This window comes from Lipotes vexillifer, unplaced genomic scaffold (assembly GCF_000442215.2).
Source record: "Lipotes vexillifer unplaced genomic scaffold, Lipotes_vexillifer_v1.1 scaffold458, whole genome shotgun sequence".
NCBI classification, from domain to species: domain Eukaryota; kingdom Metazoa; phylum Chordata; class Mammalia; order Artiodactyla; family Lipotidae; genus Lipotes; species Lipotes vexillifer.
This window is the reverse complement of record NW_006783957.1, coordinates 1,035,807-1,062,219: the sequence shown is the minus strand read 5'-3', so window position 1 is coordinate 1,062,219 and position 26,413 is coordinate 1,035,807. Positions and strand designations below refer to the sequence as shown.

At 44.7% G+C, this 26,413-nt stretch overlaps 1 protein-coding gene across 3 annotated transcripts in view; it reads left to right on the top strand.

Moving 5' to 3' along the window:
* CTNND2 (catenin delta 2) overlaps positions 1-26,413 on the top strand; it is a 950,773-nt gene that overhangs the window by 912,317 nt on the left and 12,043 nt on the right. For all 3 annotated transcript variants that reach the window (XM_007456448.1, XM_007456447.1, XM_007456446.1), the window contains 2 exons: positions 18,921-19,047; positions 22,930-23,061. In XM_007456448.1, the coding sequence (XP_007456510.1) occupies positions 18,921-19,047; positions 22,930-23,061 (259 nt within the window). The remainder of the gene's footprint in view (positions 1-18,920; positions 19,048-22,929; positions 23,062-26,413) is intronic.

Here is a 26,413-nt window from a genome sequence, read left to right as displayed (position 1 = left end):
GGAATTCTGAATGGATACCTTAAACGTATATTATGCAAAATGAACAAATGCTCCCTGAAAAAGACTGTGTGACTATGTGCTTGAAAACAAGAATGAAGTAAATGAAATAAGTTAAATGAAGCATGTCTACATCTTTGGCAAAAATAAGGTAGATGGTTTAACTTTTTTAAAAATTGCAGTTTAGGGACTTCCGGTGGCACAGAAAGACTGTGTGACTATGTGCTTGAAAACAAGAATGAAGTAAATGAAATAAGTTAAATGAAGCATGTCTACATCTTTGGCAAAAATAAGGTAGATGGTTTAACTTTTTTAAAAATTGCAGTTTAGGGACTTCCCTGGTGGCACAGTGGTTAAGAATCTGCCTGCCAATGCAGGGGACACGGGTTCGAGCCCTGGTCCAGGAAGATCCCACATGCTGCGGAGCAACTAAGCCCGTGCACCACAACTACTGAGCCTGCGCTCTAGAGCCCACGAGTCACAACTGCTGAGCCCACGTGCCACAACTAATGAAGCCCGTGCACCTAGAGCCCGTGCTGCACAACAAGCCACCGCAATGAGAAGCCTGTGCACCGCAATGAAGACCCAACGCAGCCAAAAATAAATAAGTAAAATAAATAAATTTATTTTTAAAAAATTGCAGTTCATACTTACTTTGATTTCTCTGTTTCTGCAACCTTCTAAATTTCCCTCTTGGCTACCAGTGTCCATGAAGGTTGTCAATGCAGCCATCAGATTAATGACAAGAAAAATTGACGTTTATCTCATTCTCAGCCAGTACAGATCACTGCTGGTCTTCGTGACACGTTAGGTCCAAGACCAATATAGTGGGGCTTCCTAAACACAAATTCCATTAACAGGCTTTGGTTTTAAAATTGGCATGGCCCATTTTGCTTTCAAATGTTATTTACATAGCAGTCACTTAAAATGTAAGCTTGTTTATCACTTGAACTCAGACTTGAACAAGATTTAGCATATGATTCTTAGGCTTTGAATCAAACTCTTCTTTCAATTCTAGTTAAATAGTTTTGTGTTAATGTTTAATTATCAGAAATGCAAACAAGATCTTCACATTGCTCTCATGTTGGGGCAAAATAACCTCTTATTAAAGAATTACAGCCAGCATGCCTGAATGTTGCACTGGATGGTGGTTAATTCCTACCTGGTCGTGGTCAGCCCCTAGGTCAAGGTGCCAGCCAGGAGGTCCCCTGCCAACTCCCATGACATCTGCCTTATGTAGGACATGTTCCTAGAGTCCCAGGGTGAATATGCCAGCCCAGCACAGCAGCTTTTTGTCCTTCCCCGGCTCCCATCTGCACCTTCAGACAAGCACTGGTCTCTGAGTCTCAATGGGACTCAACAGGTAAGACCCCTCTGCCCCAGCAAAGACCCTTGGGAACTCCAGACCACTCTAGAAGGTTCTGAGAAAAGCCACAATAGCAACATGGAGTCATCCCAGGCCATCCTGTGCGATACCACGGGAACCCTTCTCAGGGTGACGGATCTACGGGAAGTCGTGGAGCTCCAGGTACAATGAATCTGCTCTGTCCTCTGAGGCACAGACGTGTCCTGAGATGGAGTGAAGAGGTAGCAGGAAACCTCAGGGCATCACGGTGAGAACGCCTCTGAGCACTGGGTACCAGAAGACGGTGATGTTAACTGAGGGGGCACCACCTCTGTTCTACTGTCTTGCTTCTCCATGGGCTGCTCACCAAGAAAACATGCTGAGCCTTTAAAACAGACCCTGTAAAGTCATCATGGAAAGGGACAGGGCGGTCCCTATTGTCAAGTAGACAATCATCATGGAAAGGGACAGGGCGGTCCCTATTGTCAAGTAGACAATCATCATGGAAAGGGACAGGGTGGTCCCTATTGTCAAGTAGACAGTTTGTCCAGTGTTCGGCTTATAATGCTAAGGCTCATTATTTTGCTCTACGTATCTCAAAGGGCTTCAGAGAGAACAGCATCTACTCAACCACTCTATCAGTGAATTAAAATCCTTTGTTCATAAATGCAGGGATCAAATCAAAGACAAATCAAAGGTCAGAATCCAACCTCTTGACAATCACCAGGGTTCGAAACCAGACTCATTTTACCCCCACTAATAGTCGTGTCCCCGTGTTTCTACAGTTGTGTTCCTGTAGGGCACCCTATCGCCCTACCCACCACGTGAAATGTTGGGACCTTGCACAATGAGCTTGTCTCAAAGAATGCCCAACCACCTGTGCTTGAAACAGAAAAAGGTGGTGTTTCTACGGATAGCAATATTGTATTCACTATTGCCATTTGGATGAGAGAAACAAAGCATAAAACTAATCTTTAAAGATAGACTCTCAGGCTGCGGGTACCATTCAGCCAGTGAGTAATGAGTTTTGATGGGAGTGGAGTCATGCCCTTCACGGCCTGAATCGCGCAGGACTCTCTTTTCTTACTGCCATGGGATTCATTTCATTGGCCCTTGCCACCACTGCACTCACAAAACAAGAAATCAATAAGTAATTATGGACAGGGAAGGGGGTGCCTGCGGATTTCCTCAAATGTCCAAACTACAGTGGATGAGAGAGTGGACACAGCACTCCGTGTTGTCTTTCGCTGCTTCCAGGAGGCTGACCTCTATACCTAGATGAGCCAGTGGTCCTGACTCCTGCAAACTGAAGTCACATTTCATGCTTCACATCCCTCATCACCCTCACCTGCTGGATATTTAAAAATCAATACTGGATTGCAGCAAGAACTAGAAAGATATTTTGAAATACTGTCAAGGAAAAAAACACAACATGATCAAAATTCAAAAGTTTGATCTTTAAGCTTTGCAGCAAGAAGAGCAAGAAATACTTTTATACTCGCTTTAGCATGTTGCCATTTTGAAAATTAAGAGATTTTTACTTGGGGAATATCTAAGATGGTGATAGAAAGGTGGTAAATCCTCTATAGAAATAAATTAAACGACTGAATGTAGAGCTGTCATTTTAGCAAGGAAATTGCCTACCAGGAATTTATTAATCTTTCTACTGTGCTGGAAAATTCTTCACCAAGAGATGACTGGAAGGACGTGAAGACTTCTGGCCAGACTCTTAAACAACCTGAGTGCAGTGTCCTCAAGACTCAAAATTGTAGCTCCTTGAGTTCTTTCTTTTCTAAATCACTGTGTGTCAAGCTGGGGTCGGAAACAAAACGGGTGAGGTTAAACTCAGCTATGACACACATTCGCGTGTTGATTTTTGTATTGACAAATAAGGTCCTCCTTCATGAGGTCCCCTAACCTCTCGGAGACAATTCGCAGACACTAATCATATGATATCTGTCCAAAAACAAAGACACAAATGGGAACAGAAGCAAAAATCAATTCTGCAAAAGTGGAAATCGATGCACATGGCAGTTTCTAAACAAGAAGTGAGTAGTTAGAGCTGTGGTGGGACTGGTCCTCCAAGTTGGGGAAAATCCTCACGAGCGGTGTCCAAGCTGAATGTTTCCTTCCTGCCTCTGCTCTGCCAGGTGGCTTTACTGTAACATTTTAAATCAGAACCTCCGAAAATACCCCAGAGACAAAAGGCAGAGGAAAAGGATTGAATCAGGAACTAGAAAACTCACTAAGCTTTTTTTTTTTTCTTGGAAGTATATTTGATTTACGATGTCATGTTAGTTTCAGGTGTACAGCAGGGTGATTCACTTATACATATATATACAGTTATATATATATGTATGTATACATACACATACATACATATATATGTATGTGTATGTATATTCTTGTTCAGATTCTTTTCCATTATAGGTTATTGTAAGATATTAAATGTAGTTCCCTATGCTCTACAGTAGGACCTTACCTTGTTGTTTATCTCTTTTATATATATTAGTGTGTATCTGTTAATCCCGAACTCCTAATTTATACACCCCACTTTCCCCTTTAGTAACCATAGTTTGTTTTCTATGTCTGTGAGTCTATTTCTGTTTTGTAAATAAGTTCATTTGCCTCATGTATTTCAATTCTACATGTAAGTGATATTAAATGATATTTGTCTTTGTCTGACATACTTCACTTAGTATGATCATCTCTAAGTCCATCCATGTTGCTGCAAATGGCATTATTTCATTCTTTTTTATGGCTGGGTAATATTCCATTGTATATATGTACCATATCTTCTTTATCCATTCACCTGTTGATGGGAGAGGACAGATCTATCATCTATCATCTATCATCTATCCTTTAGGTTGCTTCCATGTCTTGGCTACTGTAAACGGTGGCACTGTGAACATTGGGGTGCATATCTCTTTTCAAATTAGAAAAGAAACTCACTAAGTTTAATGTAAATCTACCACCATTCTTGTTATTTACTTTGGGCAGTTCATTTAAACTCGCCCCACCTTTTCAGTGGATCCCAGTAGATGGGATGAACTACGTCTAAGAGAGCCTTAATTTGACTGGGAAAAAAGAACATGATCAATTTCTTCTCTCTTCCTGCCTCCATCTGCCCCCTGCCCTCTCAGAAGCTGTTCCTTCCTATGTCCCCATGCCCCCCTCTCATCAGGCTCTGGCAGGGAAGGGGGATGAGCAGAGAGGAGAGAGAGCCCGGCCCGTGCAGTTGTAGCCAGGCATTGGTATCCCGCCTATGCCCACGTGCTGGCTCCTTCTCTCATGGGGGCAGTAGTGTAGTTTGCTCACCGGTACCAGCCTCCAGCTGAGGACTCCTGGCCTGGACCTGGCCACCTCCAGCTCTCCATCCACCTCAGGCTTCTGCTACTCCACTGCACATAGACCAGAGTGGATATAGATTTTGTGCCCTGTAGCTTAGGTAGTTTGGGTAATCCTGTTTAAGAAGAATATACTTTATGAATATAAAGTTTCCTACAGGCCTTGGAAGGGGGTCATGCAGTGGACAGGCCTAAGACCTAAGCTTCTTAAGCTCCATGGTTGGTCCACCTCTGGCACTGAGTCTGTGCATCACCCTGATAATGGCACTGCAGACACCAGTCCCTGCGACCCCCAAACTCCAGAGAGCCTGTGGTCAGGCAGAATAAGGAGTCTGCTTCCTGGGCTTCAAGAGAGGAAGGATGGGGAATGCCCGGCCCATTGACTGCCTCTGAGGAAGCCCTCCCCACTGGCATTCTCCACCCACTACTGAATTCTCAGCCTAATCTTACATAATCTGGAGATGGAGCATGTCTTAATGCTGCAGAACCTTATTTTGTCCTCCACTTTCACAACTATGAATGGATGATCTAATTCTTTACTTTGAGGATATATATGGAGCAATGGGGCATCTGGTATTCACTGCTTTGGGACCTTAGCCAAAACACAGACAATGGAAGAAAATTATATTCACATCCTGTTGCAGTACCTTGTTGCAGGTATTTAATCATCTTAAGTTGTCCACAAGTCTAATCAATTGTGTCTAGCACACCCCAAATAAACATGGCTTTAAAACAAATTCATTGCTCTCTGTTAGTTTCCTATTGTTGCATTAGCAGATTACAGCAAACTTAGTGGCTTCAAGAAACACAAATTCATGATCTTACAGTTCTCGAGGTCAGAAGTGCAAACTGGGTTTCACTGGGCTGAAATCAAAGTGTTGGTCCTGGATGCACCCCTTCCTGAAGCTGTCTAGAGAATCCATCTCCTTTTCCAGCTTCTGGAGGCTGCCACTCTCCTTGGCCAGTGGCCCCTTCCTCCATTTTCTAAGCCATCAGCATAGCTTCTTTTATTTTCTTTCTCTGCTTCTATGGTCACATCACCTTCTCTAAATGCCACCCTCTTGCATGTCTCTTTAAGGACCCTTGTGATTGCATTGGACCCACTCAGATAATTCGGAGTAATCCCCCTCTTTCAATATCTTTAACTTAATCACACCTGCAGAGTCCCTTTGCTACGTAAGGTAGCCTATCACAGGTTCTAGGTAACTAGGACATGGATATCTTTCGGGGGGGGGGGTGCATTATTTAGCTGGATCTCCATCACATGGCCATGCAAACTGCAAGGCAGGCTGGGACATGTGGTCCAGGTGTGTGTCTAGGAAGAAAAGTAAATGGATTTGTAGCAGTTCTGGCCACATCCTCCTCCCTTACACGATCTCCTCCCAGGCTTCTCCATTGCCGCTCTCCCCTGGGTGTTCTCTGAACTTGCAAGCCTCCATCTCAGTCCTTTTTGCAGACTCCTGGTCTTCCCTGAGGCATCTTTGCTTTTCATCCTATACCGTCTAGTGGAGATGACCTCATCTGGCCCATGGTTGTTTTTTTGTTTGTTTGTTTTAATAAATTTATTTATTTATTTATTTATTTTTGGCTGTGTTGGTCTTTGTTGCCGCGTGGGCTTTCTTTAGTTGTGGCGAGCAGGGGCTACTCTTCGTTGTGGTATGTGGGCCTCTCATTGCCGTGGCGTCTCTTGTTGCAGAGCACAGGCTCTAGGTGCACGGGCTTCAGTAGTTGTGGCACATGGGCTCAGTAGTTGTGGCTCACGGGCTCTAGAGCTCAGGCTCATTAGTTGTGGAACACGGGCTTAGTTGCTCTGCGGCATGTGGGATCTTCCCGGACCAGGGCTCGAACCTCTGTCCCCTGCATTGGCAGGCAGATTCTTAACCACTGTGCCACTGGGGAAGCCCCTGGCCCATGGTTTTTAAATACATTTGAAGGCCGATGGCACCCACATTTATTTCTCTGTGTGGTCCTCACTCCTGAACTCTAAGCTTACACATACACAACAACCCACGTGACATCTCCACTGAACTAGCTCACAAGCTCTAACCTTCCACACATCTAACACGTACCTCTCAAATATCTTCCCCAAATCTGTTCTTCCTCCATTGTTGCCCATCTCTGTAAAGAGCACCTAACCCACCTGGTTGTTCTTTCCAGAATTCCAGGAGTTATTTAATACCTCCTTTTTCCTTATCCCACTACATTTGGCACCAAGCCCTGCTGATTCTATACTCTGAATATCTCTCAAATCCAGCTACCTCTCCCATCCTTATTTTCACATCATCTGTCCCTAGGCCTGATGAGAATGCTGCCTGCTTGGTTTCGTGGAATCTCCTTCACCATCTTCAATCTCTTTTCCCTTAAAAGTTCAGAATACACTTTTATAAATCCAAACCTGACCCAGTCAGTCTCCTGATTAAAACTTCTCAGTGGCTTCCAGTTTCTCTCACTTTCCTACCCTTCTCTCCAAGCTCACCTTCCTCAACCTCAGTGCCTTTGCACTGCATGGGTGAAGGTTCATTCCTCAGCCAAGAATGCCTTCCCTTCTCTCCCACCAAGCCTGGCTATTTCAATCTCAGTTTGTCTCTTCCCCAAGGTAACCTCCCTCTCCAACTCTCCAAGGCTAGTAAAGATCCCTCATAATAACCTGTGCCTTTTTCTTCCTGGCTCTTTAAGAAATGCAGTGTGATATAATCCTATTTTAAACGTCCTTCTCCCCTTTATCTTCCCCTCAGGAGCCATGCCTACCTGTCTCTGTTCTCGCCCCTGTACCCAGCACAGGTACTTACTAATGTTTATTAAACAAATCCAACCATGTAGCTACCCCAGAGTTTAAGATCAGCAGATGGCTCATTCCGTGACTCTGCTCCATTTCCATGGTTTAAAGCCTTCTGAAGCAGCGTGGAATGTGCAGACATTGAGGTTGGGACCCAGGGTGAGCTTTGAACTTGTTGGCCGCTGATGAGTATAGATGCAAAATACCTGGCTTTTCAAATGTCAGAACGACTTTGCTGCTAGAAGCCAGACATTTGGATTTGTCAACTTGAAGATGGGACTTTGTACAGTTTCACACCAAATGTAACTTTGCAGCACTAGCTGGAACACAAAGGCCATTGTTAAAGATCATCCACATCAGATCTTTGTTTTAAGGCCTCCAAAGTGATGCCAGGGAAACAAAAGGCCTGAGCCGGTCTCATTTCAATTTGCCAGGTGGTTTTCTGCATTCCGTTTGGCACCAGTTAACTACTGGTAGTTAACCATGATATACTTTCTTCAACCAAATTATATCAATTTCTTTCCAACTTGTCAAATCTTCTCAGTAATATTATTTCTTTAGAATTAGTTCAATGGTAATAAATTGAATTCCTAAAATGGATTTACTCAGTATTTGCTTTTAAAAGATGGTGCATACTGCAGAAGACTCTTATCCTTATGTATCCTATACCTTTAAGTAGCCAAATCAATTTAATTAAATTTCATTAAAAGCACCAGAGCTGGAACAAACTAATGAAAGTAACCAGGTATGTCAGGTGGTATTTACTTCTGCAAATAGTTCCTTTTGGCTCTTAAGATTTAGTTTAAATATTTAACTCTAATAGCTTTTGGAACTGTTGATGGAATTAGTTTTAATGAATCTTTTAACAAACAGTTTACCTTAAAAGTAGATGGCAGCTTGTTTTATTATAGCCAAGAGGAGCTGTGGTTTCATTGACAGGCAAAATCTGGCTTGGTCTTCAATCACACAGACTCTGAATATTCTATTTCCATGTTTTTCTCTATAATACCTTTTACTGATGTAAGGAGGATGTTTGTATAACTTCCGCTAATTTGGAATCTTTTCTTTCTCTTCATGTGATTACATCAATAGGTTTATTCCACTTAAAAAAATGACTGGAAAACTGGCACAATTTTGAGCAATCAAGTTTTCTTAAGTGAGCAGTAGCTCAGCTGGTTACCTTTTTCAGCAGATGGCAACAACTCAGGTTTTAACTTTCATTTGAAAAATAGGTTCCTGATGAAGTGATGGAAGCACAGGCTCTAAGTGTTCTGGGTTGAATGAGTGGATGAACTTGGTTTGCTTTAAGCCCCAAGGATTTTCACCACACTTTCTTTATATCTCAAGTCATCATAGCAAATTAGAATTGACAAGCTCTATGGGCCGAGAGACTTCAAGGACAGCTTAACACAAAAAGCTTGTATCTGTTACTTCAGAACTAAAGAGTCTCTGTATGCCTCCTGAGAAATCCTTGTTTAGATGCCAGATAAATCTTATCAAATTAAGGAAGCTCCAGAGCTGTTTTCAAAGAGAGGAAAAACATATACTGGCATAACACTGTCTTAGTATCTATTTCGGGGAGCCAATTAATATCCTCAGTGGAAAAAACAACTATTCTCCTTTTTCAACGTTAATTATTTTCTGAAGCTTTTGTCCAAGTCAGAGATGTCACTTATCACTAGAAAAGATTTGTTACATCTAGATTCTAAGTACAGAAGATAAAGATTCCAAAACTCGCTTCGAAAACAGAACTGCAAATGGGAACCTCCCGGTTTAACTTATCCATCAGAGCTGTAGATATTCACTAACTTTGTCACTTTCCACCCCACCATTGTCTTGTCACTGAAGGGCGCGCCTCTTCCAGAGGCCAGAGATCACAACATAAGTAACGTGAAATCCCATGCCCTGTTTGTTTGTTTTTTTTTAATTTTTATTGGTGTATAGTTGATTTTAAATGTTGCATTAGTTTCTGCTGTACAGCAGGGTAAATCAGTTATACAGTCTACATATATCCACCCATGCCCGGTTAATCTCATCTCCTGAAGCACGTTGATGAAGATTTGGTATTTAACCCCTTTTCTCTAGCCTCCCTCATCAGCAGATTCTCCGAACAGCCCTTGAGATATTCACTCTTCCTCTCCACTTTCACCCTAAACTCTTTGTTATGCAGATTGAACAAGTTCTCTTCCTAATCTCTTTTCCCTCCTGGTCCAGCTGGCAGTGTCCCCCTCCATCCCTTCTCTAATCCAGCGCTAGGGGCGGGGCCCGCTGCCCTGCTCCGCTGGCAGTGACAGGATGCTCTTTGGCGGTCAGGGAGGAGAAAGTATGAGAACACTCCCGCCTGGCTCGTTTCTTTCCGTCACAGCCACATGCCCTGCACACCTCCTGTTGGCATGCACAGCGCCCTGTTCCCGCTCCAGAGCAGCGACCCTGGTCATCAGTGTTCCATGCCCCGTAATGTTCCCACAAGGTGACCCCCCTCCAGAAACCAGCCCATCAGTCCAGTGGACACATGTCACACCTCACAGCAGGTGTGGGCTCCTATACCCAAACTGAAGGACATTGGAGCATATCTAATGAGAAATGAGATGTGCTCTCCCTTCTCCTTCTTTTTCCCCAGCTCTCCTAAGGATTGTGTTTGGGGAAAACTGAGTGCATTTGCTGTAGACAGCGGCTCGTGGTTTCTGAGCTGCAGGATGCAAGAAGCAGTAGAGATTGGGGGTGGGGCATGTGCAAGAGGTAAAGATATACGTGCTCTGAGAGCTGTGAATGGAATCAGAACCAAGCCAGGCCCAGATGTGGCAGGTATAATGATGCACCAGAATTATTTACAAGATTGGTTAAAGAGGAGACAATTTTATATACCTCGCATTGAAACATGGGGAATGGAGAGAAATTACCATTTCACGTAGAGTAGGCAATCTGTAGGCTACTTTTTTCTTTCTTTTTTTTTTTTTTTTATGTACCAGTTTACCTAAACCAACACTGCCTTCAGCCCAGCAGTAAGTATGTCATAAAGGACAGATATACCAACAGCAGCAGATGAGACTGATGAGGTTGCTCTAAGCTAAAATTAAGAAAACAAAAAACTGTAAGGCTCTGATAACCTTCATTTGTTATAGAACTGTAAGAGTGTAAGAACTGTGGAGTTAGCAGTAAAGCCTATGGCATTGATTATCATTTCATTTATAACAATTAATGTGGTCATCTTAAATCATTGAATCCATCTAGCAGCATTTATTAGGCACTTCGGTATTGCAGCTACTAGGCTAGAGACCAGGAAATAATAAGGCCCAGCCCTGCCTCACAGCTGGGCAGACGGACAGGCTTGCAGCAGACATAAGTGTGAGGTCATAGCATTTTGTTCATAGCAGGCAAGGAAAACCATAGCTGTATTGCTAAAAGCTCCCCTAAACCTTGGAGGCATAATTCATTTAGCAAGAGCGATTGAATGAACACGTGCTGCCTGCCTCTGTTTACCTAGCACAAAACTGAGCCAGGAGAGGAAGATTTGACAAAGAGAAGGTGTTGTGTCAGGTCTCAGAGCTGCCTAATCAAAGGTGGAGACTGGGAAATTGAGTCACGTGGTGACTGCTGGGTAATCGGGTGTGACTGGGGCTCATTGCAGCAGGCGGGATCGGGGGGCACCTCTCTGCTCAGAGGTTGGACCTGTGTTTGTTCCTGTAGAAGTCAGTGCCTTTCTGACTCTGCGAAATGGAGTCGAAGACCTAAGGGCCTCCTAGGATTGAGCCCTCTACAATGTATTCTGTATCCCTATTAGCCACTGCCAAATATGCATGGAAACTCCAAGCCAGTGGTTCCCAGCCACGCTATTCATTAACATCACCTAAGTGCTTTTGAAAATACCAACACCCAGACTTTACTCAGAACGATTTCAACAGAATCTCAGAGCCCGAGGCCCAGGCAGGACTATATTTAAAACTCCCCGAGCTGACTGAATCATTTTGCCCTTATTTTATGGAAAAGAAACCGAGACAGAGCTGATCAGTCATCGTGGTCCTAATGGTTCGTGGGACAGAAGGGCTGACTTGAACAATTGTCTAATTCCACCTCTCTCAGCAGAGACACCCAAGGTTAAAGCAGGTTTGAGCGTTGACAAACAGCTCTATTCATTTCTTTGCACACAAACCTAAGATATTCACGTGCTAATCTGAATTGAATGTCCTGCACAGTTTCCAGAATAAGAGGCTATGGGGCAGGTGTGTGCTGTACTAGCCTCGTGTAGACGAGTCTGAAAACAACTTAGCCCCTTCATCTGGGCTCTGTTGGTGGAAGTCTCTCCAGTAACACAGTCTTCGTGGAGATGTTTATGGGATGGTAAAAAATATATATAAAAGGGAGATGGTTATAAATTCAGGGACCTCGGAACACTTAAGGGAAAGATCTGTAGGAAATAGAAAGGCCACCATGTCGTCAAACTGTGAGGACCCAATGGTCATGAGGCTGTGAACAAAGTTGCCTTGATTCTCACACTTTCTGGACCATTGAGAGTAACGATGAAGATGAGAGTAGCTTTGGGGAATAAAACAGTTTCATAAAGAAACACGCCGGGAACTTTCTGAAACTGGTGAAACTGATGGAAGGACAGTAAAAGGGTAAGATGAAGAAAATCAGATTATTTCCGGTGGCAATTTAAAGTTCAGTGACTTTGAAATCCTCTTCTCTTTCGGATTTCTATGTCTTATACTTGGAACAATTTAACAACCTCTGGTTTTAAGTTTAATATGTTAAAAATAAAAACCAATCTGAGGTGCAGATATCATATCACATTTTTGACACCTTGGCTGTGTCTTGAGCTGAAGGGCACAACTTTGCAGTCATTTTGCTGGAGGTGAAAGACAGATATTAAAAGAGTTCTTTATCATCAATATTAAGGATTAATGGCCCTGCCCTTGTGGCTATTCTTCATTCTGTTTCCTTCCTTGAACTTTCTTATCTGAGCCAAAGGGATGGTATGAAGGGGAACTGGGGTTAAGCACCCAATAGAATTTGGGGAACAACCTCTGGTCTACAGAGACTTAAAAGGTTAAAAAGAAAACATCGTCATCAAAGAGGCAAATAGGGCTTCCCTGGTGGCGCAGTGGTCAAGAATCTGCTTGCCAATGAAGGGGACACGGGTTTGAGCCCTGGTCCAGAAAGATTCCACATGTCGCGGAGCCACTAAGCCCGTGTGCCACAACTACTGAGCCTGCGCTCTAGAGCCCGCGAGCCACAACTACTGAACCTACGTGCCACAGCTACTGAAGCCCGCGCACCTAGAGCCCGTGCTCCACAACAAGAGAAGCCACCGCAATGAGAAGCCTGCACACCACAACAAAGAGTAGCCCCCGCTCGCTGCAACTAGAGAAAGCCTGCGCGCAGCAATGAAGACCCAACGCAACCAAGAATAAATAAATAAACAAATTTATTTAAAAAGAGGCAAATAATGATTTTAAAGCTATGTGCCCGAGTTGTGTGTGTTTCTGTAAACCACTTTCAAGTCTTTCTGAATGACAGTGGGAAGTAAATGAATAATAAATTTATTGCAGGCTGGCTAGATAACAAGTATGTCCATGGCTGTTGGTTAAAAGAAATGTTAGCTCAGCAGTAACTTTCCCAAAGAAAATATATCTTCACGTCCTACTTCTTTCGAAAGCAAAACATTTTTTTTTCAGTAGAATGACTAAAAATTTCATGCAGTAAAAGATGTCAAGGGTCATGAGATCTACCCTCCAGGTAGTTATTCAGCATCACTAAAACGAGTGTAGATTTATCTGTACCCTGTCCTCTAGCATCCAAGGTTACACTTTTCCATGATGTGTGGAAGGATGTGCCATCAGAATGAAACCTGAGGTCCCTTCTGGGCATTGGTGATGGTAGTGATGTTGGAAGTCTTTGTTTAGTCATCACACCTTCCACTCTGCATCAGGGAATGAGGGGGAAGATGGATATGGAGTGGGAACCAGGTTACCTTCCTTGCTCCTCCAGGGGCTCCCAAGCTGTGGCTCAGGAAACTGCTCTAATCCAGAGCCTTAACTGGGTTTCCACTCTGCCCTGTTCCCCAGGCTCCCCCTTCCCACCTCCATTCAAAGTTTCTGTGCCCACATGCATACAATTACCAGCCATAAGCAGAGGTGTCTGGCTGGGGCGACATTCTCGGTGCCTCTGACACACTCCCTGTCATCCTCAAGTGTCTGCTAATTCCATCACCCACAGACAAGTCGCCTGCAAGACTCACCTCTGTCACGTGATTGTATTCTCAGAAATGGGTCTTATAAAGGATTTGAAATCTTTTTCTGGTGCTTTCTTATGAGTTTCTTCCTTCATAAGAAGTTTTATTATTACATCCATTTTGCTGACACTTCCAGAGACGTAAGTACTTACCTAAGCATCATCAATTGTGAACCGTTGAGCAAAACATCTCCACTCACCTGCGCAAGAGGCAGATGCTGAGTACAGCGCTACTTGCCAAGTAAAACCAGACCTAGAGTTATACCACCTTTATGTCTGGTGTCTCCTTTGGTCTTAGGACATATCAGATATAGCCCATATTCTTATTATGAAATACCTTGCTCACCTTTCATAACATATGGAGTATCATGACTTATTCATGACCAAAGAAGCCAAGGGTTTGATTAAAGCAATTTCCTGAACCACTCCTTGGAACCCTGCCCCCCCTGCAAAGAATATCTTCTAAATTGCAAGTGAGACAAACGTAAAATTATCTGCCTCTGTTTGGTCCTGTTTAAGGATTTTTGCTGTCCACAAAGCATTCCCTTCACAAGAAAGGAACATCTTCTTAAAACAAATAAATGTTTTAATTGTTCCCTTATGTGAGTAATGGGTCCATTCACCTCTGAAATACTTTACAGGCTTTTGTAAGACTGCTTCTGCCCTGTGCATGCTGCCATCCTCTGGAGGGTTTAAGGGAAATGCCCAGAATTCCTGCAGAGACAGTACATTTTCTCCTCCTGCCCTGACACCTGCCTGTTACCACGGCTCCCACCCTTCCTGGAAGAGGTTTCAGCTATTTGCCCTTAGACCCTCCTTGCCTCGGTCACCACCAACTGCCCAGGACTCCTGGGTAAGCCATCATTTCGGGACTCTTCTCACTCAAAGGCTCTAAATAACCAGTAATCTGCCCCAGTATTCCCCCCTTTCTCCCTTTCTCCTACCCACCTTTCCTCCTTTCCCCCTTGAACCCACAGGCTACTGTCAGTAAGACCCCCTGCATCCAATACCCACCGCTTCTTTTTTCAGTCTTCTTGCTGTGAACCGGCTGTCCCCAAGGACACACCCCAGCCCCCGGCAGCCCTCTCACGTGGTGGCTTGTCATGTCCCATCCCCTCTGCCTGACGTCACTAGGCTTGGAGGTGGACTAGGTATCTCCCTTGCTCCTCTTTTGCTCTTTCTGGGAAGTTCTCCCTCCTCCCTCAAGGGAACCCCCAGCATCTGTGAAATGTCCCCATTCCAATAGTCTCTGACCCTCTTCAGATCCTCAGTCCACTGCCTAGTGTTCGTTCCCCACCTCCTCCCTCAATCTTCACTTTCCTCTCCACCCAGCCTAGATTCTGTGGGCTTCCATGACATGCCCTTTGCATCCCCTTGTCTCTGTCTCCTTCCAAGTCACTTTTCTGACCAGCCCCATCCGATTCCATCTACTCACACCTGCCCCAGGGCAGCTGAATGTGGCTGGAGGAAAACAAGCCACCGTGGGGATGAGTCTTCTCCTTTTGAATTCATTGCCATGAACCTCAAGTCACCTCTCAGCTCCTGGCCACCAGGCTACATGGCCACGGTCAGCCTGCACCCCTCCTACCTCAAGAACTGTCTCACGCTTCTCTTCTTGCTCTCTTCTTTCCTCTTCCCTCCCTTCCCCTCGCCTCTTCCATCCTCTAAACTCCAACTCCTTCTCACTCTCAGTGGATGCATGACCTCCCTTCTCATCCCCACGTCCCCTCCAGAAAATGTCAGAAAACAGAAAAGGACATCCTCATCGTCCCATCACCAGATCAGCCCATCTCCCTGCCGCGTCTGTGGCTGTGCAGCCTGTCTGTTTTCTCTCCTGATTCCATGGCCCTTGACCCCACAGCTCACTGAATCCCGTCAATCCCTCCTTTCTTAAGAAATGTTTCCCTCTCTCTCCTGCGTCCCCAGTTTTTCTTCCTCTATGTCGAGTCATTCCCATCAGGATGTGAAATGCCGCAATCTTTTCCAGGTGATATATTAAAACTTCTCTTAGTCGCTCTAGCTCTTGAAGCCCCATTTCTGGGCTCCCCTTAATAATCAGCTTTTGCCAAAGGCTGTCTGAACTCACCATTTTTCCATCAGTTCTCACTCTCTTTTGAGCCTACCTGAGTTAGAGATTTACCAACCAGACCAAAGAAAGTACTTTTGTTCCAGTCACGCTGACTTCCATCTTCCCAGGGCCAAAGGACTGTGCTTGGTCCTCCTTGTTATTCAGCTGGTCTCCTTCTCTCTGCATCTTCTTTCCTGGTCTTGCCTGACAGCACACCCTTCTGGTTCTGCTCCCAGCTCACTCTGCTCGTTCTCAGCATCCTGGGAATTTTCTCCTTGCTCTATGTGCCCTCTAAGTATTGGAGCGTCCCAGCCCTGTGTCCTCTGCTTTCCTCTATTTGCATTCACGTGCAAGGCTTCCATCTATTCTCTTATCTTCAAATGATATCTGTATACTGAACTGCAAAAGTTTACCTCTAAGTCTGACGTCACTCCTGAAATTCCAGGTTTCAGGTTCTGCTTTATTCTCTTTTCTTTCATGTCCAGCAGGCATCTCTAACCCAGCACATCCCAGATGGCAGCACTGATCTCACTTCCTAAAGCCACTCCTCTTCCAGTGGTCCCCTGTCTCAGTAAGTGACATCTCCAGCCCCACGTTGTTCACACCAGCAACATCCGGGTCAGGCTTGATTCCTCTCTCCCACACCCAGTAGCCGAGTCATCAGCAAATCCAACTTAGATGCAAAATCTGCGCCTTGCTCACCACCAGCCCACAGCCAAGCCAGGGTCATCTCTCCCTCCCTCTAGTGGAATAGCTCGTTAACTAGTCTCTGTTCTACTCTCCCCAGACTGTCCCAGACGCTCAGAAGGCTTCTTGTCTTCCTGGCTCCCCTTCAGTCACAGAAACTTTCTGCTGTGCTCACATCAGCCAAGCGCTTTCCCACCCCAGGCTCTTCACTTCTGCTCTTCCCTTGGCTCGGAAACCCCAACCTGTGTCTTCAGTGTCTGGCTTCTCGTCATCTGCCAGGCCTCTGCTGCAACGTTAACTGCTCCCAGAGCACTTGCCCGACCACACGCCCTCAAATAGCATCTCCTCACCTGCATTCCTCAATCCCCTCAGCTTGCTTCCAAGGACTTATCAATATGCCACATGTTTTTATTGAAGTGTAGTTGATTTACAATGTCTCAGGTGTACAGCAAAATGATTCAGTTATATATAGATATAGATATAGATATAGATAGATAGATAGATTCTTTTTCAGATTATTTTCACTTATAGGTTATTATAAGATATTGAATATAGTTCCCTGTGCTCTACAGTAGGTCCTTGTTGTTTATCTGTTTTATAAACAGTAGTGTGTATCTGTTAATCCCAAACTCCTAATTTATCCCTCCCCCCTTCCCCTTTGGTAACCGTTAAGTTTGTTTTCTATATCTGTGAGTCTTTTCTGTTTTGTAAATAACTTCACTTGTATCATTTTTTTAAGATTCCACATATAAGTGATATCATATGGTATTTGTCTTTCTCTGTCTGACTTACTTTACTTAGTATGAGAATCATCTCTAGTTCCATCCATGTTGCTGCAAATGGCACTATTTCCTTCTTTTTTATAGCTGATTAGTATTCCATTGTATGTATATGTGTGTGTGTGTATATGTATGTATATATATATATATATATATATATATATATATATATATATATACCACATCTTCTTTATCCATTCATCTGTCGATGGGCATTTAGGTTGCTTCCATGTCCTGGCTATTGTAAATAGTGCTGCTATGAATGTTGGGGTGCATGTATCTTTTCAAATTAGAGTTTTCATCTTTTCAATATGCCATATTTCAGTAGTTAACATGAGTCTTCACTTGTTTACTGCTTGACTTTGGGTGGCCCGTTAACTTTCTAAGGCTCAGATTCTTCCTCTGTAAAATGGAGCTAATAATAGTATCCAGCCCATGGGATTGTTGAGAAAATCTTGCCTTGGAGTAAATACTTAATAAGCACTAGGTAGTAGCTTTTATAATAGCATACTTCTAATTTTGGCTTTATTGTACGGGTCAAATAGAACAGCAATAATGAGAATTACACAAAGAAAGACACAAATATTGAAATGAGTTTAAATTCTGTTCTTTGTTAACTTTCGTCCATTTATGTTTGCAATGATTCTTTGTAGAGAATTGAGTCCCTTGTAAAGGTCAAAAAAGAAAAAACCGAAAGAGTTAAAAATGGTTCCTCTGTGAAGCAGGAACTGGGAGTGCAGCAGGTGTCTGCTTTTCCTTGATAATGTCAGTACTCTTTGACATCTTGCTTTGAAAAAACTAAACTTGAATTAAAGAAGAAAAAAGACTGAAAGGAAATACTGTGACATCTCAACAGAAGTTCTCTGGGGAGGAGGAGAGAGGAATTGTTGGCTATTTTTATTTTCTTCTTTATGCTTTCTAAATTCAAAAAATGACCCATAATGTATTTATATGGTTTTCATGATGAAAAATGGTATACATGCTTTTCCTGTATTAACCAGATATTAGAAGGCGAATGGCGGATTGATTGGTAGGAGGCATTTTGAATATGCTCTACATTGAAAAATAGAATTCCTGGGGCAAATCAGAGAACGTAGCAACCTGAGTGTGAATACTTGGCAACAGTCATGCTGAAGGCCTTGAGCTAGTGGGGACGGGGCATTTGAGGCAGAGAAGGACCTTGAAACCATGTAAGGGAGATGAACGGGAAGGGACGAAGGGAAGGGATGATGCTTCTTGGCATTCTGATCACTAACAGATTGGTCCCAAGAAAAGAAGAGTAAACACTTTGGAAAACTTGGAGGTGGTTGAAAAGAGGACTGGACAGAGCTGGAGCCAGGCAGGCAAAAAATAGACAGTTTCAGGCTCATTCTGAGCAGCAAGTTTTCATTTAAATACAATCTTCAGGCCAAAGCAGGTTTGCAAAGAGACCATTTATCTCACATCTGGGGCGGAAAGCAAGCACCGAGGGCAGGCCCTCCCCGAGTCAGGCTGTCTGGAGGGGGCAGGAGGTGGGTCTCACTTATCGCTCCTCTCTGTTAACCTGGACGATGGAGGCGCAGAGATCTGAGACCTCTCCTGACAGACTGGAGAAATGCTTTGCAAATTCCAATGCTTGGCACGTCCAAGTGTGAGGAAGTGAGGCATCTCTCTGCCTTCCCCAGTTAATAGGAGCTGCTGTCTATTGCAGGATGGATGGTCACAGTATCACTTCGTAGCCTCATCTTCAACCATCGAGAGGGATCGGCAAAGACCCTACTCCTCCTCTCGCACGCCCTCCATCTCCCCTGTGCGCGTGTCTCCCAACAACCGCTCAGGTAAGAGGGACCCTGGGCCAGTGGCTGCTTCTCTTGGATCCAAGGCCCCCCGCCCCGACCCCTTAGCTGACCCCACAGACAGGAGGGTCATCCCGACTGGGACACTTGCTAGAAATATCAAATGAATCTGTTTTCTTTTTACAGTGGTGGTGACTTTGTATCATACATACACAGACTCAGAACAAACATCTTTCTAACAGGTTTCTAAAAACCTCTAACAGGTGTCACAGGCATGAAATGCACATCCTGGGCCAGCATTCAGGGAGGAATAGGAATGTATAAAACCGCCAAGTGTTTGCAAATCAGGGTTTTCCATGGACGTTCTACCCACTTAAGATAGTTTAGGTTGCATTTTATTGATTAGATTTGGGATGACAGAGTAGGGGAGAGAGGGTGTGCTCCTTCCTCCTTGAGAATGACCTACGTTTGAAAACTGTCATTGAGGCTTTCGTTACTGTTCCATACCTGATTTGCTTTTCATTATTACCTATAAACCAGCAGATAAATCATTTCATATATTCATATTACAATCAACAGTAACTTTTAAACCATTCAATTTAATTTTTTCTAATTTTATTTCATTCTTTCTTTTTAATTTTTTTATCAAAGTATAGTTGATGTACAATATTATGTAAGTTACAGGTGTACAATACAGTGATTCACAATTTTTAAAGGTTATACTCCATTTATAGTTACTGTACAAGATCAGCTGTGTTCCCTGTGCTGCACAGTATATCCTTGTAGCTTATTTTATACATAATAGTTTATACTTCCTAATCCCCTACTGCTATATTGCCCCTCCCCCGTCTCATTCTTATTAAATTTGGAACTAACTTTTCTTACCTCCTTGTAAAGATACCTTATTTTTACACCCTTTTTCAGTCACATTATGTAATGCCAAGGATTAAGGACATAATTAAAGGCAAAATATGAGCACACTGTTTAGTATATAAGTGATATAGATTTTATTGTTGTTTTATTCAATGTGTAATAAATAATTTTATATGGGCGAACACACACACGCAGAGATAGAGGCTTTTATTTAAGAAAAGTTTCTCCTTGCTCTTCGCTGCCCTCCTCCTGCTGAGGAAACTATATTTTCTGGAACTGAGTCTCAAGGGCATGGTACAGAGCACTCCCCAGCAGGGTGGCCCCTCTGCCCTTGAGGATGTTTGTCATGAAACTTTACACCATACTTTACTGTCATAACGATGGGGAGAATCAGAGATGAATGGGGAATATTTGACTGAAATAGATTACCCTCTCCCAGCCCCGTGAAAACTTATATTTTTAGTGCGGTGTTATCGCTTCTAATGTTTAGCCCCACGCTGAACGAGAATTAGGAAGCCCCGTGTAACTGGAGGAACTTCCACCTGCCTCAGAGGCATGGAGGTGGCCTTTTACACATGTTATTTTCATAGTTCTTAAAAAGATAAAGAGCAGTGAGTCTTGGGAGCTAAAGGACAGTGTCTTTAAGAGCTCTAATTATGAAGAACCAATCAGTGTCAGGAAGATGGAATAATATAATAGATTGGAAGGCGCCCAGAAAGAGAAGCAGTGCCTTACAGGATGTCAGCATCCCAGGGATGCAGGTGGGGCACTGCCTGGTGGTACCCAGGCAAGGCACTTCGAAGATACCTAATAAACGCTTGTTGGGGAGATGTGGTTTTTCCAGGAGTGTCCTCCTGGTTTACTGGAGACTCGGACCACTGTGTGTGAGGTCTCAGGAGATAATTACACACTTGACATAGTTTAGTAAACCCCACCATCTGTGCAATATCGGATTCTCATTTTAAAAGCTTTGGTCAAGAGGCTCCAAAATATTGTCCGTTCACGATTGCCTGGCAGTGACTCATAAAAGGCCAATCTTTATGCAGAAGATCTAGGAGCAAGGGCAGGAGAGGACTCTCCCCAGAGAGGAAGATGGAGAGAGAAGAGAGGAGATGGGGCAGAGGTGGAGGGGGTGAGTGAGACGCAGCAGCCCGTGTTCTGAGAACACGCAGGAACTGGACCCAGAGCCCAGTTGAGTTACGTGGAACAATTGCAGGTTTCTTCCCTGCCTTCCCATTGGATTTACACCCAGAGATTCTGGTGCAACTGGCTGGGGGGCATGTTCAAGCATCAATGTATTTTTAAGTATTCTAGGTAACTAATTCTGATGGGCAGCTAGGATTGGAAATCTCTGAGGGTTTCAAGATCTCAGCAGTGAGCCTTGATTTTATTTGACAGGTCTGAGAGGTGGGTAGGGGGCCTTTCAGGAAAGGATGGGCAAAGGCCCCCTTTGTTACCTTCCCAGCGCTTGGCTAAGACATCCACTGAGCCATCTTCTGGTTTCACTTCCTCACCCGATGAAGAGCTCCTCAACTTCAGAAAGTGTGCTGTGACTCATGTTTTTGTCCCCCATGTCTAGCACGGGGCTTTGTACATAGAAGATACTAAGTTTGGTGAAATGAATCAAGTGACTCAGATAGGCAACAAGCAGGTCCAGTGGGCTGGAGCTGGGGGACCCTGCAGAGGGTGTGAACAAACAGCTGAAAGGTAAACTGAGGCTTGAGTGGGGAGGGGCTTGGACACTAGTGAAGGAAAATGAGCTTTATCCTAAAACTCGGAGTTCCCCAGAGATTCACCAGGCATGCTTGCTAAATTTGGATTCCTAGGCCCAACTGAAAATTCAGATTCACAAGGTCCAGGGTCGGGTTTTGTGATCCCCAGGTTCTCAGGTGAGTCTTAAGGTTAAACAAGCTTATGAAGCACTGCCCTCGGGCATGGAAGCTGGAGAAGGCTCTGGGACCAAAGAGTAGCACGGCTGCACTCAGAATGGATGAGGTGCAATTGACTAAGCTTGGGATGCGAGTGGCCTCATTGAGGAGTGTGGAGACCAATGTGAGGTCAGCCCATAGGATGGGCGCACAGTAGCTGCCTTAGCACCGGCACACACACTTAACCTCCACTTCTCCCAGCACATCTCTGCACTGGCAGGGCGGCTTAGTTGCTCGCAATCCATCCGATCTTTAAAGAAAACTAAACCTCTTTTTGTTTGCTTCCTTTAAGTCCAAGTTCAGGTTTTCCTCTGTTCTGGGCCCAGTTTGTTAAAGAATCATGGAATTCCTAAGGGAATCCTCTAATCACAGCCCATCACTGAAGACATGAAGACACAAACGGTTGACAGGGCTCAGTCCCCAGGTCCAACAGGCAGCGAGGGACCGGGGCGCAAGGTGTGTGTGGGAGATTGTTAGGGGCGTTTGAGATGGAGCAAGGACCCCCATCAGGAGACAGGTGCTCTCACGCCACACCCGCAGCCCAGTCCCCAGGCTGATGGAGAAGACCTCGGTGGGTGGGGCTCTACTGGTCCCCCACATCATCCTCTGTCTTCCTTTAGGGCCGTTTCTGTGTGAAACGTGTTTAAGTAAAAGCACATCTGATTTAATCAGGGATTCTTCAGTATCAGTAATCGCTCCTCTGAAACACATCTAATTTTTTCAAAGGAAGGAAGGAAGAAGAAAAGAAAGGAGGGAGGGGGAAATAAAGGAAAAGAAAAAAGAAAGAAAAAGCAACCAAGACGGATCTCATTCTTGAAACTGTCCTTGAGCAGGTCACATCCCCATGAGGATGTCTCTGTAGGGAAGATGCTCCCAGGATATAGTCCTTAACTCCCTGCCTTCGAGTTGCGTGTCCCCTTAACTCTAAAGCACCAAGTGACACGGAGTAAGGGAAGGGGGAAAGACAAGAACCAAAAGAACAAAAATAAAAATCAACAGTTCCACGTACACATACTGACCTGTGTTGAGCCAGGTGCATTTATGACTTTACCTGTTTGTGTGAAAAGCTATACGTGCTGTGGAATGAGACACAGAAAGTCATCCTTCCGATTTCTTTATGTAGCAAGTGCCCCAGCTTCACCTCGGGAAATGATCAGCCTCAAAGAAAGAAAAACAGACTATGAGTCCACTGGCAGCAACGCCACTTACCACGGAACTAAAGGAGAACACACTTCCAGGAAAGACACCATGACAGGTGAGCTTGGCTGTGCACGGTCCCTCTGCAGAGTTCGTGACAGGACCTGGGACAGGGCAGAGGGCTGGGACATCAGGCTTCAGCTGTGCTTGGCAGCTCGGCAGGACTTGAGAGCTTGATAGCGAAGATTCCCAGGGATTGGCCATGAGGAGATGAAGCTGGAGGTATAAAAACAGAGCATCTTATTCCTGGAATAGCTAAGAGAAAATGTTCTCTGCACAAATTTTTTCTTCTGTCTTTCCTTCCCTACCCCTTCTCACTTGCCCAGTTCGTGATATTTTCTCAAATTAGAGGACGAGGTCACCGTAGATTTCTTCTTCGTTGGCATAACCCAAGATGGTGGCCAAGCTTTGCCCATGAGGATGGGGAAGAGAAAGATGATAAGAAAAGGAAGGGAGGGAAGGGGAGGGGACGGGAGAGAAGCAGAGGAAGAGAGGATTTCAGGGAGACCCACAGAACTGCTGTGGGTGTCTTCCCCTCTTGACATGAAACCACTCTCTGGCCATGACAAACTCCCAGGGAGATTAATCAGAACCACTGGCCTCAGTTTCCCTAGGGAGGCATTGATCTTTCATGCCCTTCGTCCTTCACTCCCCCAATCGCACCCATTGGCTCATCAGCTGGGACTCTGTGGAGGCCAAAATTGGTGTCATTGCCCCCCAGCGCGCCCGGGCCAGCCTGCCTCGTGGCCAGCCTCGACTCAACTCTCCTCTTACTCTGTACCACTCTCCTTGGGGTGGGGCTCGATGTCCACATTCATCGTCCCCTCCAGGATCCCCCCACACCTCCCTCCTGCCCCGGTTTGCTCCTGGATACGATTTGGCATTATTGATGGGGGGCAGGGCGGCGGGGGTTATGCCTTGAAGGCAGAGCTGCCAGAACCATCAGGATCTCTAACCAGCGATTCCACACCCTTCTTTGCCACATGGATGTAGAGATGGGCCCCTCCTGAAAACAGACCATAGGGACTTCAACAGAACAGGGTCAGATTAGGGCATTCATAAAACTGCAGTACAAGGGTGCAATCCTAAACAGACACTGAGACCCTCTTATTCAGAAGAATCTTAAAAGTGTGTGGTAAGTCTCTCTGATATTATTTAGGTGTAGACCTGCAGGGAAACAGAATAGATAAATTGGATGATTTATTGACATGTTTTCTGGACCCAGGATGTCTAAGATAAATTTTTCTCGTGGTAGCTGTATTTACCCCAGAGGCCATGGTTTCCATGGTAACTCTCCCCAGCTGCAGAAAGGAAAGCTTCATAAACAGATGCTCGTGGTACCCAGCCCAGCTCAGCACTCTGCCTCCACGTACACACTCCACCAGGGAACGCCTCACCCTCGTGCCTGAAACGTCCGCTGAATGGAGAACTGAACTCATGGCGTAGGACATATCTTCTTCTTTTTTTTGGCTGTGCCCCACAGCATGTGGGAGCTTAGTTCCCTGACCAGGGATTGAACCCGCACCCCCTGCACTGGAAGTGCAGAGTCTTAAGCACTGAACCGCCAGGGAAGTCCAACATAGGACGTACCTTCTGATTCTTGTTCTCTGGTTCTTTTTTCCCCATAAGTGTTGTCCCCTCTTGTAGATGAGCATGAACAAAGAAGCTTATGAATCTGAGTGCCAAGTCCCTAGAGTCGAGATATTCAGTGGAGAATCTAATTTGTACTGATTACTCCAGAGCAGTGGTGACTCGAAATTCACCTGACCCCTTCGTTTTTCAATTATTATCACCCTAGGTAGCCACATCACCAGCAGGTAGGGCTAACAAAGTGAGACTATAATTACAAGAATAATTGTGAAATCGACTGCACTGTTATTAAGTTGATCTTTTCTCTTTAACTCTCTTGGCCGGTAGAATCATTCAAAAGGTTTTTCAGGGCTTCCCTGGTGGTGCAGTGGTTGAGAGTCCGCCTGCTGATGCAGGGGACGCGGGTTCGTGCCCCGGTCCGGGAAGATCCCACGTGCCACGGAGCGGCCGGGCCCGTGAACCACGGCCACTGAGCCTGCGCATCCGGAGCCTATGCTCCGCAACGGGAGAGGCCACAACAGTGAGAGGCCCGCGTACCGCAAAAAAAAAAAAAAAAAAAAAAAAAAAAAGGTTTTTCATTTTGGTGTGTTTGTGTTGAAATAGTTCCAGTGGTAAATGACCCTGCTCTGCACACGTCAGACAATAAAAAATAAAGTCTAATATGTTTCTAGATGTTTAATCTTCCTAGAAAATGGCAGGGATCTTGACAACTGCAGCATTGAGATATACGTAACTTTTCAAACTTGTTTAGAGGCTTAAACGCTTTGCTCTAACTTACTTAAAAATGCAGTTCAAAACTACACTATCAATCATGTAGCAAGCCTAGAAGAGCATGAAGTCATTATTGAATAATATGTTTATACAAGAAGGTTCCCTTTAAGCCAACAAGTACTGGGTAAAAGTTAGTTGCTAGCATCACAGCGATGTTGATGGTGATGGAGGAGGTGGGGGCAGTGTTGGTGGTGAGATTGGTGGGTGTGTTTGCCCCCATCTACGATGGTATGAGTAGCTCCCCAGCCAAGCCGGGTGGAAATCAACATTTCATGTAGGGATGGAAATGATGAATTGCCAACCTCTGTTCTGCTTCCCTTTAGCAAATGTCCATCATTCCAGCGTTTACTGGCAGATCAGATTTCTTGGGACCTCCATATCCCAAACAGTACTTTTTCTCATTCACCAATAAATCCAGGGGGCATTTAAAGTTCAGTGTATTGAAAAGACATCTGAAAAATGGCCATCTTCCTTGTTTCTAAGGCATCAGGGGATGTCTTATACCATTTCCCCCACAGGAAACGTTCCCTTTGCTGTGGGAAAACCATGGGAAACGTCACCCTCAAAACACAACATGCAAAAGCTTCCAAGTGAAAGGCAGTTCCTTGCCTGGGTCATCATCTCCTCTCCTGAGCTCTCAGAAATGCAGATCCATCTGGGTTTATATTCCAGGCTTCCCCTCCACCCACCTTCTCTGTATTCAATTTCTAGCTTAGACGTCTCTTAAAATGTCTTCTCTCCTTAGTGTTTCTCTGCCTCTGAGGAGCCCTCAGAAAGCCAAAGGCAGCTGTTCATTCAGGCATGCAGCACTGTTATAGCTATTTCTCGCGGTCATGATTCCCTAGGAGCGTTACGTGCTCAGAAGCATGCATCAGAGGAGGGCTGTGTGATCCCAGCAGCTACACAGCCTGACTTTAAAATTCACCAGGGGATTTTGCCCTCCCACCTGAGCTTCCCAAATACCTTAACATCCAGTGGTCGATTCTGTTTCTGTCACTATCTCTCTTATGCCTTTTAAAGCTGCTCTAATCTTCAATCTACTGATATAG